This window comes from Nicotiana attenuata, chromosome 9 (assembly GCF_001879085.1).
Source record: "Nicotiana attenuata strain UT chromosome 9, NIATTr2, whole genome shotgun sequence".
Taxonomy (NCBI): domain Eukaryota; kingdom Viridiplantae; phylum Streptophyta; class Magnoliopsida; order Solanales; family Solanaceae; genus Nicotiana; species Nicotiana attenuata.
In genome coordinates this window covers 25,289,199-25,302,296 of record NC_031997.1, presented here as the reverse complement: position 1 = coordinate 25,302,296, position 13,098 = coordinate 25,289,199, and the positions used below count along the sequence as shown (strand labels likewise).

At 37.1% G+C, this 13,098-nt stretch overlaps 1 protein-coding gene across 2 annotated transcripts in view; it reads right to left on the bottom strand.

The window, feature by feature from the left end:
* Positions 1 to 13,098, bottom strand: part of LOC109232177 — an 82,399-nt gene that overhangs the window by 28,323 nt on the left and 40,978 nt on the right. For both annotated transcript variants that reach the window (XM_019397855.1, XM_019397856.1), the window contains exons 14-23: positions 12,671 to 12,859; positions 9,880 to 10,007; positions 7,969 to 8,116; positions 5,600 to 5,698; positions 5,349 to 5,450; positions 3,859 to 3,917; positions 3,587 to 3,689; positions 2,610 to 2,756; positions 2,421 to 2,537; positions 891 to 1,153 (exon numbers count right to left, since the gene is read on the bottom strand). In XM_019397855.1, the coding sequence (XP_019253400.1) occupies positions 891 to 1,153; positions 2,421 to 2,537; positions 2,610 to 2,756; positions 3,587 to 3,689; positions 3,859 to 3,917; positions 5,349 to 5,450; positions 5,600 to 5,698; positions 7,969 to 8,116; positions 9,880 to 10,007; positions 12,671 to 12,859 (1,355 nt within the window). The remainder of the gene's footprint in view (positions 1 to 890; positions 1,154 to 2,420; positions 2,538 to 2,609; positions 2,757 to 3,586; positions 3,690 to 3,858; positions 3,918 to 5,348; positions 5,451 to 5,599; positions 5,699 to 7,968; positions 8,117 to 9,879; positions 10,008 to 12,670; positions 12,860 to 13,098) is intronic.

Here is a 13,098-nt window from a genome sequence, read left to right as displayed (position 1 = left end):
TCGAAATACAACTATTTCAGCCACAACTTCAAATGCACCTTTAGTCCTCTATTTGTTTTCTCGCCAGATAAGTAGTCTCGCCAGATAAGTAGTCAAGCTCACTTGCTGCCAACCAACAACAAAATAAAAACTTAAAACAAATTCAGCACCCTAGTGTGTAGCCTAGCAGCCAATGAAGGTGCCATGAAAATATTGGATTCCAGCAGAGACAAAAAAGTAAGATCATGCTTAATCTGCTCAAGTCTTCGTGGGGAGATTCACACAAAATCTGTACTAGTGGGAGGACAGAGATGCCCGTCGAGTAGTCTAGGTTCACACAAGCTAGCCCGAACACCACCGTTAAAAGGAAGCACTTCAAAATGTCTATCTGATTTCGAAGAACATATTAATAGAATTTAAGACAATGGTCCGATCAATGCTACAGTTTAGACTCCATCATGGCGGATGCCATGACTGATTTACCTGAAATTGGCATTGTATCACGGATAACTTGAGGTAAACAAACAAAAACAGTGCAATTTTATTGGAGCAGAAAATGACTCCTCTATTGGACGTGCCACTTTTTGTCAACTGTCAAGTATTTTGGAAATAAACAGCTAAGTAAGAGACGCATGTCAAGAGACCATTCAGGAGAGCCACCAATGATTTTTGAAATCACACTGGTATGATGACTATGCACTAGAGAAATTCTTGTAGCATTCTTGCGGTGAAAACCCAGGATGGTTAATAGACAGGCTCGTTATTTATGATATGTCTAGGAGTATAAAGCTGCAACATGATTTCACTTACCAACTTTGTGTAACATCTCATCTTTTGTGTATTTTCGCTATTACTAATGGTATATCCTTTTCTGGTTGATAAAAAGTAAAACAAGATGCAAATCCACATACCGAATATTTAATATCTGAAGCAAAAGCATGAGACTGCAAGCATTTTCTACATCACTTTCAAAATCGATCAAGAAACCAATAGATTTCACGTTTGCAGCAATGGAGAACCAAAAACCCGCAGATATCCCACTTCCATTAACTGTAGTTGGCGCCAAGGAGTCTGATGATAGACGCAATATATCAAAATCAACAATTAGTTCCATAATTGCCCCGTATAGTAATGGTGAAAAGTGAGCAAGAACCGATGAAACCTCAATATCAACCTGAAAGAAAAAAAGCAACCTACATTATAAGCATCTGATCAAACATAAAGACATACTTTGCAAATTAGAAAACCTAGCAAGTGGAGTAGCATCATAACAGTCTAACAGAACTTGCTCCATACAACCACTCAAATCGGCAGATGTTTCAGTTTGTTAGTGTGACAATCACAACTTGAACATCTTCTTCATGCGTTACATCAGCTATTATACCTTTAAGATTGTCCACATGACCCAAATTCTGCAACTTAATACAGTGATTAAAACCAAAATACTTGCCATGTTTCACCAGATATGAAACATTACTTAAAACAATATATCCACCAATAATCACCAAAAAATGGACATCACCAAGATTGAATTTCTAACCTAACCTTTATAGGAACAAGTGCAGGTGTTGATGCCATTGGTAGATTGCTCATTTCATAACCTATTCACAGGTTTTGAGGCGTGGATTTTTGAGACAACGTAAAGGGATAGTCGTGTTCGCTATATGCCACTCTCTCCCTGTCACTACAGAACCCTAAAATTAAAAAGGTATCGAAGACTTTGTACTATGTGATAAGCTAGAGTTATTAAAATTTGAAAGAAACAACAAAGATAAACCACCCTAAAGTATTATTTTTAAAAAAAAAGAGTAAATTAGACACCTGCAATAATTAAATAGACAGTCTTGGAGTAATAACAAGCAAGATTGATAAACTTTGATACTATATATTCTTCAAACTAAAAGCAAATGGACATTTCCCTCTATATCTTTTTTACTGACCCTTGCCTGCAAGAGTAAAAGTAGTTCAGCATAAAGGTAACATGGGATTTAGTAGGACTTCTATCAATTATATTAGTCAAAAAGCAATAGTCATGCTTTCCCATTTAAAATTTAACGGTATGGGTCATTAGCTCTTCTTCTCTGTCCCACACGAAACTGGGCCACCCAATTAATGAGAAGAAAAAGAAGCATCTTTAGTATCTTGAAGGCAATAAAAACAATGAGCTTACATGTGAAAAAAAATTATTTGTAAATTCAGCAGTTAAACTTTTCACTTTTGACCAGTCAAGAACATAGACGCAAACAAACAGTAATTTGTAAGCAAAATTAGATCCTTGCACCACTAGCAATATCCATCAATTTCAATTACACAACAACAAATTCAAGGCTTAAAAATGTAAGACCCTATGATTTCAAGAGAAAAGAAAGACCATTGCAAACCCAAAATTGAATTGGTAATGCTAAGTATAGAAAACATAATCACGAAAATGGTTCCCTTACCTCACAATTTTTCAACTCTGATTCGTCAGGAATAATGCACAATCTCAAATTGATATTGGTACTAAATTTCTCCAGAAGGTTGACAGTTCCAGAGGAATATGAAGTCAAAACTTTTACCTGCAGCAAGAAGTCACGCTTAACTGACATCATACGAGTAGGAATTAAGTAAAAAAGAGCAAAATGACTGACCTCAAGATCACTAATGTTAATCTCAAAGTGATCATAGAGATCTTGAAGCTGACAACCCAAGACAACATCACTGGTGCAACAAGACGATGCTAATAAAGTATCTCTGTCACCTTTTGATGCAAAGGTTAATTCCCCTGCTTCCAGAACCTGCCCAAACTAGAAATTTCAGGCCACTAAAAATGCAATACTACAACAACAACAACAACAACAACGAACCCAGTGCATTCCCATAAATGGGGTCAGGGGATGATAGTGTGTACGCAGACCTTACCCCTACCTTATAAAGATAGAGAGGTTGTTTCCGATAGACCCTCGGCTCAAGGAACAGTGGAGACAAGGCAACAAGTAGCAAACAATAGTAACAACAATATATTAAGGTAACGGGCACGAATGAATAACACAAAAATAGTCCTAGTACTACTGGTAAGCCTAGGAGGAACACACTACTAACCTTCAACCTACAACACTAATCCTCGACCTCCACGTCTTTCTATCGTGGGTCATACAAACTATCCGCGTAAGAATCCCAGCATATTTTGCAGAATGAACATAAACTACAACCTCATTTAGGGAACTGAACAAAATATACATGCACCTTTCATGTGAGGTCATTGGATGCCAAGTCCGAGGCAAAATTACTTGACAACCAGGAAAAAAAAATTTAAAAAAGGTAAACAAACATCATTAACAAACTATCCAGCTAAGAATCCAGCATATTTTGCACGGTGAATATAAACAACAACCTCATTTAGGGAATTGAACAAAATATACATGTGATTTGGAATTGCAAATCCAAATATATCTCCCATGGTAGAATATACTACCCAGGTTGAATGGCGCATATTTAGTTGTTACAGACCTAGAAGGAATATCAAGGTAGGAGGAAAGTCTGGAAAGTGAAGAGCTAAAAGACAATGGGGAGACTATAATAATGGGAAATGGAGATAACGCACCAAAAATGGCATGGAATAACTCACCATCTTCTGCATGTCGGAATTTGCATCTCCAGCAGGAACAAGGACGGTAATACCCAATATATGGACATTCCATGTAACAATCTTGCGATTTGATAAGACATGCCTGTGGAGAAATATAAAACGTAGGAATAACAGCAGGAGCAGGAGGATTAACATAGATATCCAATTGATTCGCATCAGTATAACCCTATTAAATGGACAAGTAATATCCATGTGTTTGACTAGGAGGCAAGAAGATCTATTTAATAGATGAGCTTGCTAGATGTACTTACCCAATTTTAGTCTGAAGTCGTGCATTAATATTTTGAATTTTGTTGATGGACGACAGAATCTGAAACACGGTACAATATCAAGTCACGACATCATCTAACTTGTCAAAACCTTGCTTTATTAATTAAAGCAACAATTAGTTTAGGTATAAGAATGCTAAATTTTAATGTTACAATGTTAAAAGTTATACAAGGAGAGTTAAAACTTCAAGTTGAATGTCTTCCCCCCATTGGAAAATTATCATGGGTGTTGCGTTTGACATCTATAACTGGGTTATCCATACATCAAACCATCAATGTCTCTCTTCTCTTTTCTCTTTTCTCTTTTCTCTTTTCTCTTCTCTTTTCTGATTTTCCTGACATGGTATTTGAGCATTTACAATTTCTCGGTAGAGACTTATGGCATTCGTCAGATATCAAGCAATCTAAAGTTTCTCCCTTCTCATAATTTAGTTATTCTACTTTCTGGTGACTGTTCTGGCATTATGTCTTTTTGACGTAACCATTCCAATGACACTCTCTCGCACTAGTGACTAGTCCAGCCAGCACATGTTTCTTTTCCACTGATAATTCCAAAGGAACAGTGCCTCTTTCTAGTGATCATCTGATGCCAATCTGCACTTCCTTAAGGTGACTGTTCCAAAAGTACTGGGGCTCTTTCCTGTATGGTGGCCTTGCCTTATTCTGGTCATGTTTTGCAACTTTTTTTGGGGTGATTTTGAAAACTATCCTTTTTCAGCAACATTCTATGAACTTCTGATAAGTTGCTCCAACTGCTCCGTCAGTACTGTTCTGACAACTATTTACTCTGATTTCAAAGTAATCAAATTTGTTACCTTAACTTGCATTTGGCGATATGCTGATATGTAACTTATAATGTTAGTTTTATAAGAAATTAAAATTTAAAGTTATTAATCACCAAACTTTTCATGAAGTGTTCTGGCTGCACTACTTTTCATTTTTAAAATAAGAACTGATCAGTTTCGCCGCCTTTGATATTCGGAAGACCTGCCCAGTGTTGAGAGTTATAGTCGAGAAGTTAAGTCTATTAGTTAGATATTTCTGCTTTGACAAATATGATATATGGTGCGTGTTTGACTCCTATTAATAGGTGTATTTATTCATCAAGTTATTAATGTATCTTTTCTCTGCTACTATTCTTGTTGCATTTATAACTTGATGCTCTCTGTCACTATTAGGACATCCATTGCATGATTCATTATATAAGAAATATTCATGCAAAAAATATTAAAGGCAATCAGAAATAAATTATTAAATGAATGCAACACATTGATACCGAACACCACCAAACAGAATGTCATGTTTTCAGTATTACCTTTTGTACGTAATACAATAAGACGTAACTATGTTTATCAGTGGATTAACCTGGAGGCTAAAGTGGAAATAAGACAGATTCTAGATTAAGCGATCTCAAAAAGTATCAAATTTTATGGATCTCTAAGTACAATAATCATAATAACTCGAATACTTACCGTGTCCTGCAGAGAACAGGAGTGTTCCAAAAGGGAAGAAAGACTCATAATATTCTTGACACATTCTAAATCACAGGTTATGTGAAGTGGCTGGATAGATGCCTGTTTACACGAACGTAGAGGATGTAAGTCTTTGAAAAAACCTCCCATTCAAAATTAAATAACTCATGATAGCTGCAAAATGTTGTGCCAATAGTTAAAAGCTTGTAACTGACCTAAATAATTTAAAAAAGCAAGGAAAATTATAGTACCTTCACTGATAAAGTAGCAGCCTGCTTAAGATGCGACATGTCAAGTTGGAAACTTAGAGAAGGTTGATGAATATTTGGCTTGCCTCCATCAGAATTTACCTAAATGAATTAATGGTTAACTAGAGAATTTTAAGCAATAACAGTTTACAAACATATGCAAGCTCAATTGGTTGCAAGAGGTGTTGCCGTGTTGGTATTCCATCACAAAGAACATCATTTCTTGCTGGTGAGACAAGGCACCATGACACCTATATCTGTTTAAAAACTAAACGAAAAAAAATACATGTTCTATTATTTAAAACGTCCCGCAGAAAGAAGGGTGTCTGGAAATATTTTTTTTTCCAAAACAATGCACCAGCAAAAAGATGCAACCCAGACATAACATTGAACTGGTGAACAAGTACCGATTGTAAGGAAAGACCGACAATTCAACATAATATCGTGGCCTTATTCTTCTAAAGACATACATCCAATGGTCAGACTGTAACATAGCCAATAAAATCGAAGGTCAATCCTCCAAACATAATCTTTATGTTTTATAATTGTGGTGTTTTGGTCAGCTCGCACGCACCTCGACTAATTCCACAGGATACCTGCTACCTCCCACCAGTACAGTTACCAGGTAACTCTGTCCACCAAGGCTTAGGCAGATGTGAATGCAGCTGTTGATATTCGGAAAATGCTACCACTTGCTAGGACCTCTCCCTCACTCCCTCGGCTGCTTTTGGTGAGCCTCGCTTTGCCCGTGGAAGCTAGTCAGTTTTATTCTTTGGGTGTCTGGGTTGTCCGGAACTTTTCTTTCATTCGTCATGTCTTAGGCACTCCATACATGTTGTGGGATCTAGTTTATGTTTTGTCATGTAAGTTAAAGTCTCGCATGATATTTCAAAGATTATGTTGTTTTATGATATTTCAAATGTTTAGGCCAATGGGCCATGCTTTATGATTGAAAGTTATTCTTCAAATGTTTATGAATTGTATCCATGCATGGGCTATGTTAAGTATGTCGTGTTAAGTTTGTTTGCTTGATAGTAAGCATAAGGCATTGGTTGCTGGTCACGTCCCTCGAGTTTTGGGACGCGACAGAATTACATGTGTACCAAGCTTGGTAAATTTGCCCACTTGAAGAGAAGTGTTAGCTTAGAATTAGCAATATTTAACTCGGCAAACATTGAATACATTGTATCTTATAAAAGATTAAATAGTATGTATAATGTATCTATAAAAGCACTTATGCGCAAGACACATTCTCTTGATTTCATATCTTGTATCTCACAACTTTATCAATGTGTCTGCTCCCCAATAATGCTAGGATACACTACCTAACCAACTACCCAAGCATACACTATGCTCACATATCCAGATACAAAGTATCTCGAGATAACTAGTTCAATAACTTAAGAATTGAAACTAATGCATAAGACTTTGAGGTTAGGATTTTGAAAGGAATCGATTGTTCTCAGCTTTTTCAATGCTCTAGTAGTTTATTGTTACCAGCCAAAATGTGAAATATTTCATTAGCTCAAAATAATATGCAAGTCAAATAGAAAAAAAAATGTGCGCGCACAAATACAATCCAACTATCATGCGTATGACGGAGGGCAAGCTAATGAGGGAGGATCAAGCAGGATTGAGGGGCGCACATGTCACCTTAAGTGATCTCACATCGGAATGAGAAAGGAAAGTGAAGAGCTTTATAAGGCACAACATAAGTTCACATGGTACGCGCGTTTTTAGGACTCGATGATGGCGTACGCCCAGGGACAAATCTATGAGGTCTATTGGACCAAAGCGGCAATACGTGCCATGGACCTAGGTTGTGACAAATATGGTATCAAAGCTGAATCTCTCACAATACGATGACAGGGCAAACCTCAACGAGGATGCTGAGTCCCAAGGGGAGTGAATGTGACACCTATAACGCAAGGCGGGCTGACAAGGGCAGGTCAAGCAGGACGGGCAAGCTTCTAGGCTGGCAAGCTTCTGAAGAAGGGGTGCACATGTCACTTTAGGCGAATCCAACATTAGAATGAACGAGGAAAGTAAAAGAGCTTTATAAGGCAATACAAGTTCACATGGCACGGGCACTTTTGGGGCTCGAGAATGGCATAGCACAGGGACAAATCTGTGAGGTTTATTGGGCCAAAGCGGACAATACGTGCCCCGCACTTGGGTCGTGACACCAACATAGCAGCAACTAACTAGCCATCTAGTTGATAAGTAGTTCTAAATTCACGAGCCAAAGCCAAAAAAGGAGCACTAAGAAAGTATCACAAAGAAAAAATTTAAATTGTTATCAAGATAGTAATCTTCTTGATGTGAATCTGGACATGCCACTTAGAATACTAAATTCCTTAATAGAGACTAACCCTTGTTCGTAAAACGACTTGTTTGTTGAATGGATTGAGCATCTCAGCCGAGCTTATTTCAGCAATGATAACAGCACCCTCTTCCCAAGTCTCACACCCAACAAAAATCCCCTTAAGTACCATGTTGGCAATGGCATAACCCAGCTTCCTAGAAGATAAAGCAGAATAGCAACTTGTAAGTTCACCTTAATATAAAACAATAAACATAAAGTAGGTATCAGCCCAAGGATCATGAAAGACATAAACACGCATATAGAATATGCATGAAGTCTTTGACACTGTTCAATAAAACCAAAGACATCACATGCATATCTACGATCTGTGCAGCTCAAACTGATATATTCTCCCAAGAAATTTAAAAAAAAAATAGAAGAAAAAAGTTTATGCTCATCAATCATAAAAAGCAAAAAATATAAAGTGATGCTGCATATGAGCTAAGAGTAAAGGAGACTCTTCTGCGGCAAATGAAAAATAAAACAAGACAAAAACAATAAGAAAGAAATTAAACAGGACAAAACTTAAAGAGATCTTGAAAAAAGAACCACAGAGGTTGTAGGAAGTTGAGGTGGAAATTGGCAAGCTGATAGAGGAATTGGGGGTACTTGATAACAAAGTAGAAATTGAGGTGCTAAATGAAGAAAAATCTTTTAAACACGAGAAATAAAAAAACAAAAAATAAAAAGAAACTTATGCTCATCGAGCATAAAAAGAAAAAAAAACACATGGGATGCTCCATATGAGCTAAGAAGTAAGAGCAAAGGAGATTCTGCTGGGGCAAACAAAAGTAAAATAAGACAAAAACAATGGCAAAGCAATTAAACAGGAAACTTAAATTAAGAGATCTAGAAAAAAAGCAGAGGTTATGGGAGGTCAGGGTGAAACTAGGCAAGCTGATAGAGGAATTGGGGGGACTTGATAACAAGGTATAAATTGAGGTGCTAAATGAAGAAAATTCTTTAAAACACGAGAATCCAAAGACAGATACTTGCAGTTACAGCAATATCCCAAAAAATTAGATGGAGAAGAATCTGGAGAAATCTGGCTTCAAGGAAATACCAATACAAACTTCTTGTTCCACCAAATACAGAAGTCAGAAATAAAGATAACTTCTCTAAAAGATCACCATCAGTGGAATAGAAGCTCATGGAAAGGACCAAACTGAGGAAACAATTTTGGGCTTCTACAGGATTCTTTCTGATAAAAATAATAACTGGAGCCAAAGATAATAAATTGCAGAATCCAATTTCATCGAAGAATATCAAGGGCGCTGATTAGAAATGGATGATGTGTAGCTCTGGTGGTGTCAAAGCACTATGCCACATGGTTTCAACATGGACTTTTCTCGGAAGGAGGTGGCATGTGGTTAAAAAACACCTGCATCAAGCTATTACCTACTAATCTCACCATTCTTAAAAAGAGCTTCAATACCTCTTTGTTGCTTTGAGGTGGCAAAAAAAAAAGAGGTGGCAAAGTAAGATTTCAGAAATCAGCTTCATATGAAAGTTTGCTACGATCAGAAGGAAGAGGTGGCAAATGAAGCAAGGAACTTCAGCCCAATTAGCCTCTTACGTGAAGTATCTGTGAGATTATGGCAAGTTGGCAACACTTCAAGCACAAAGCTATAGGTGTCTAGAACAAGCTGGTATCTAAAAGGAAAGCAGATTGATAAACTTTCTTCATTGCTTGTCTATTCCAATTTAAAGTAGGTCACCACGTTCGGCTTTTGAGGGAAACTGAATCTTTAAAAAATATAGGAAAAAGGAATCGGTTAGGAGAAAGGATATAGAAAACTTGAGTATAGATTCAAAATCAAAAGCAACTTAAATTTTGAACCCTAATGACCAGAAAAGGAAAAATTTCGAATTGGGCATCACATAAGTTCGTCCTAAAGATAGGGACATGCCACCATACATGCTCCGTATAGTAGCAGAAATTTGTTTAATGCTGAACTTCAATGAAGAGAAATAGATTTTATTGTCTGCAGGAGCATCATCATTTGGTGGCAGCACAGGCTGGAATTTTGTCGCTTCATATATATCCTGTTAGTACAAAATGTCAACAATGTTAATAATAAATAAAAATGCATTATAAACTATAGCATAACTAACATAAATGCCAACAGATGTTATCCAAGTTTTTCTATTTGAAACATCCATTTGTGTTCTACTTAGAAATGCAGCTCTAAAGTTGGATGGAAGATCATGCAGATTGGACAGTTCTAGAAATATTTTGTATTCGGAATATCCATTAGTATTTTACTTAGAAATGTGGATGTTAATTTGCATGCTTGATCATATAAAATTGGACAAACGAAGATGCATTGACCTACGGTTGTAAGAGAGTCGTGTGAGAAGCTGTAGAAATCTGGAAATTGTTCTTTGAGGAGTGATTGCCCCAATCTTCATTCATGCTCAGAGGAGGATTTGTTGCAATCACCAACATTCATCTTGATTTTTATATCTAAAATTTCCAAAGTTTATCTGCCTGATAAGTTGTTCCCCTGAATTCCAAAACTAGAGTTTGTGCACCACCTACTTCCAATTCCATATTTTGTAGTAACAATTGTTTTTCAGAGGGCTATTGCATGTAAATCAAATCTCCAATGTCACTTGAGAAATAAACTTCTGTTGTGTGCTCTCAAGTCCCTGACTTCCATCTCCCTATGCACAATGTTTCTTGTAACAATGTTCCATGTATACAGATGAAATTGTCTCCCTCCTCTGTTACCTCTCTAAAGGATTATTTCTTGTATGTCCAGTGTTTGTCCATTTTCTTTGGAATTGGAATTATTGACATGGTGTAAATTGGAAGTCAGTCCAAAATGATACTGATCAACACCAATTTACCACCAAAGATAGGCACTGTCTTTTCCAGTTGGGTAACCTCTTTTCACAGCTGTCCAGGATGATTTGCCAGATTCCATTTGACTTTTACCTTGCTCCCAGTTAGCAACCGAGATAGTTTGCTAGCAAAATATCGATCCTACAGCCTGACGTCTCAGCCAACCTTTGCATCGTTGTACCTTAATTGTACCTTATTGACTGCAAAGATGTTGCTCTTTGCAAAGTTTATATTGAGTCTAGAAAGAGCCCCAACAACTACCAAGATCAATTTTAAATGCATGAGTTGGTTCTCGTCAGCCTGACATAGAATCAGTGTGTCATCCGCACACGGAAAATGTGAGATTGATGAAACATACAAGTTACCATTGCCTGCTTTAAAGCACATTAACCACTTTCCATATTTACATATTTCAGTACGTCGCCCTCTATCTGGTAGGAGATAAAGGATCTCCCTATCTCAATCCTCTATATGCTAGAAGCAAACCTTCTCTTGAGCCATTTATGATTATAGAGAATTCAACTGTCAATATGCAGAAATATATCCAGTTTGTCTAATTTTCCTTGGTAAAAGGCCACGGAGAAGCTATCCACTCCAGGTGCCTTACACCTGCACATGATTTAAGTATCTCAGCTGCCTCTTCTTCAGTAAAAGGTCTTTAGACCCAAAAGTTTCCTCTTCTGATATCCGTGGAAGATCTGAGACATTCAAAGTTGGTCTCCATGTCTCGGGCTCCTTATACAGATTCATAAAAAAAATGCAGGATACGCTTTTTGATTACAAGGGTGTCTTCCATGTCCTGCCTTAAGATTTATGTTTGCCAATGGGGTTGTGTATTTTCTCTGAATATTGGGCATCTTCTAAACCGTATCTTAGCCGCAAACACCTTAATTTTTGCCTCCAAGAAATTTCTTTACATTTTTGCCACCTTGCATAACCCATGGATTAGCTATATTCTTTAAGATAATGCTTCTTTTCTTAATTCTCTACTTACTTCCATTCTATTAAATTCCAATCTTGTTATTTCCATTCTTTTAAGTTCTTTTTCAACATTCTCAACTTTCTAGCTAAAATGACATTAGGTATGCCATTGAGGTGGTAAGAGTCCTATTACTGCTTCACTAGATTATGTTCTCGAAGTTGAGGTAAGAGCTGCCTCTTTCCTGTTGTCTGCATTATCGTAATACTGGACAACGATCATATAAGATCTTGGGCAATATTGATAGTATGATGAATTTGATGTTATTATCCCACTTTGACGAGTACAAGAATCTGTCGTTCCTTGATGCAATATTTGAATTGTTATCCTTCGCCCAAGTGAATCTCCGCCAATGGAGGGGGATCCACCATTCCTTCTCTTGTATAAAACCAATGAACTCCCTCATGTAATTAATGGATCCGGCACTAAGAATCATTTCATTAATGTGTTTGGTAATACTAAAATCCGGACAAACTACTCATAGTCCTCCCAATAGTCTCCTTATAGCGTCTAGTTTATGTCATAGGTCATCCCCTTTTCTCCATTTTAGGCCATAAACTCTGGATAAAGCCCACCAAACTCCTCTTTGTGAACCTCCTCGCATTTACAATCTCTTTTCTCTCAAAGAGGGATTGTACCTTCACTCCTACACTCTACCACCACTTCTTCGAATCCCACACATTCATCAACCCAAAAAATGAAAAACAAAAATTGCTTCTCCCATTTTCTGTTTCTTGAATGCGATAAACATATTTCTGTTTCTTCAACTTGTGAAACAAATATAATTTACCTTTCATTACTAATCAATTTAATAAAAATAAATTTTATTATATGCAATGCAGATACATGGAAGTCAAGGAAAGGGGAACCGTTAAGGCTCACCTTGACCACATCATCTGAAATAACACCAGAAAATTGGCTAGAATCATCAGTTCCTCCAGCCCCAAGCATGCCGCGTGATAGCCAATTCAACCATCCACGGGGCTTGTTGGGTAGATGCTCATCTTCCAGAGGTTTAACAGTATTGACACTGTTGCTTACATCACTAGAAGATGAATTCAGCAGCATATCCTGTAAACCCAGCAACAAAAAGTTTTTATATTTGTGTGTGTGGGCATATGTATATAAGGGAGTTTCTGTTCACGAAAAAAGTAGAATAGCAATGCCAAGAGAGTTATTTTAAAATAAAAAATAAAAAATTTGCTGAAACCACCCCTCCCCCACCCAAAAAAAGATTGTAATTGTCAAAACACTGGGGAAAAAAATAGCAATGCAAAGACAGTTAAAAAGCCAAGCTGCAGCACCCCCCC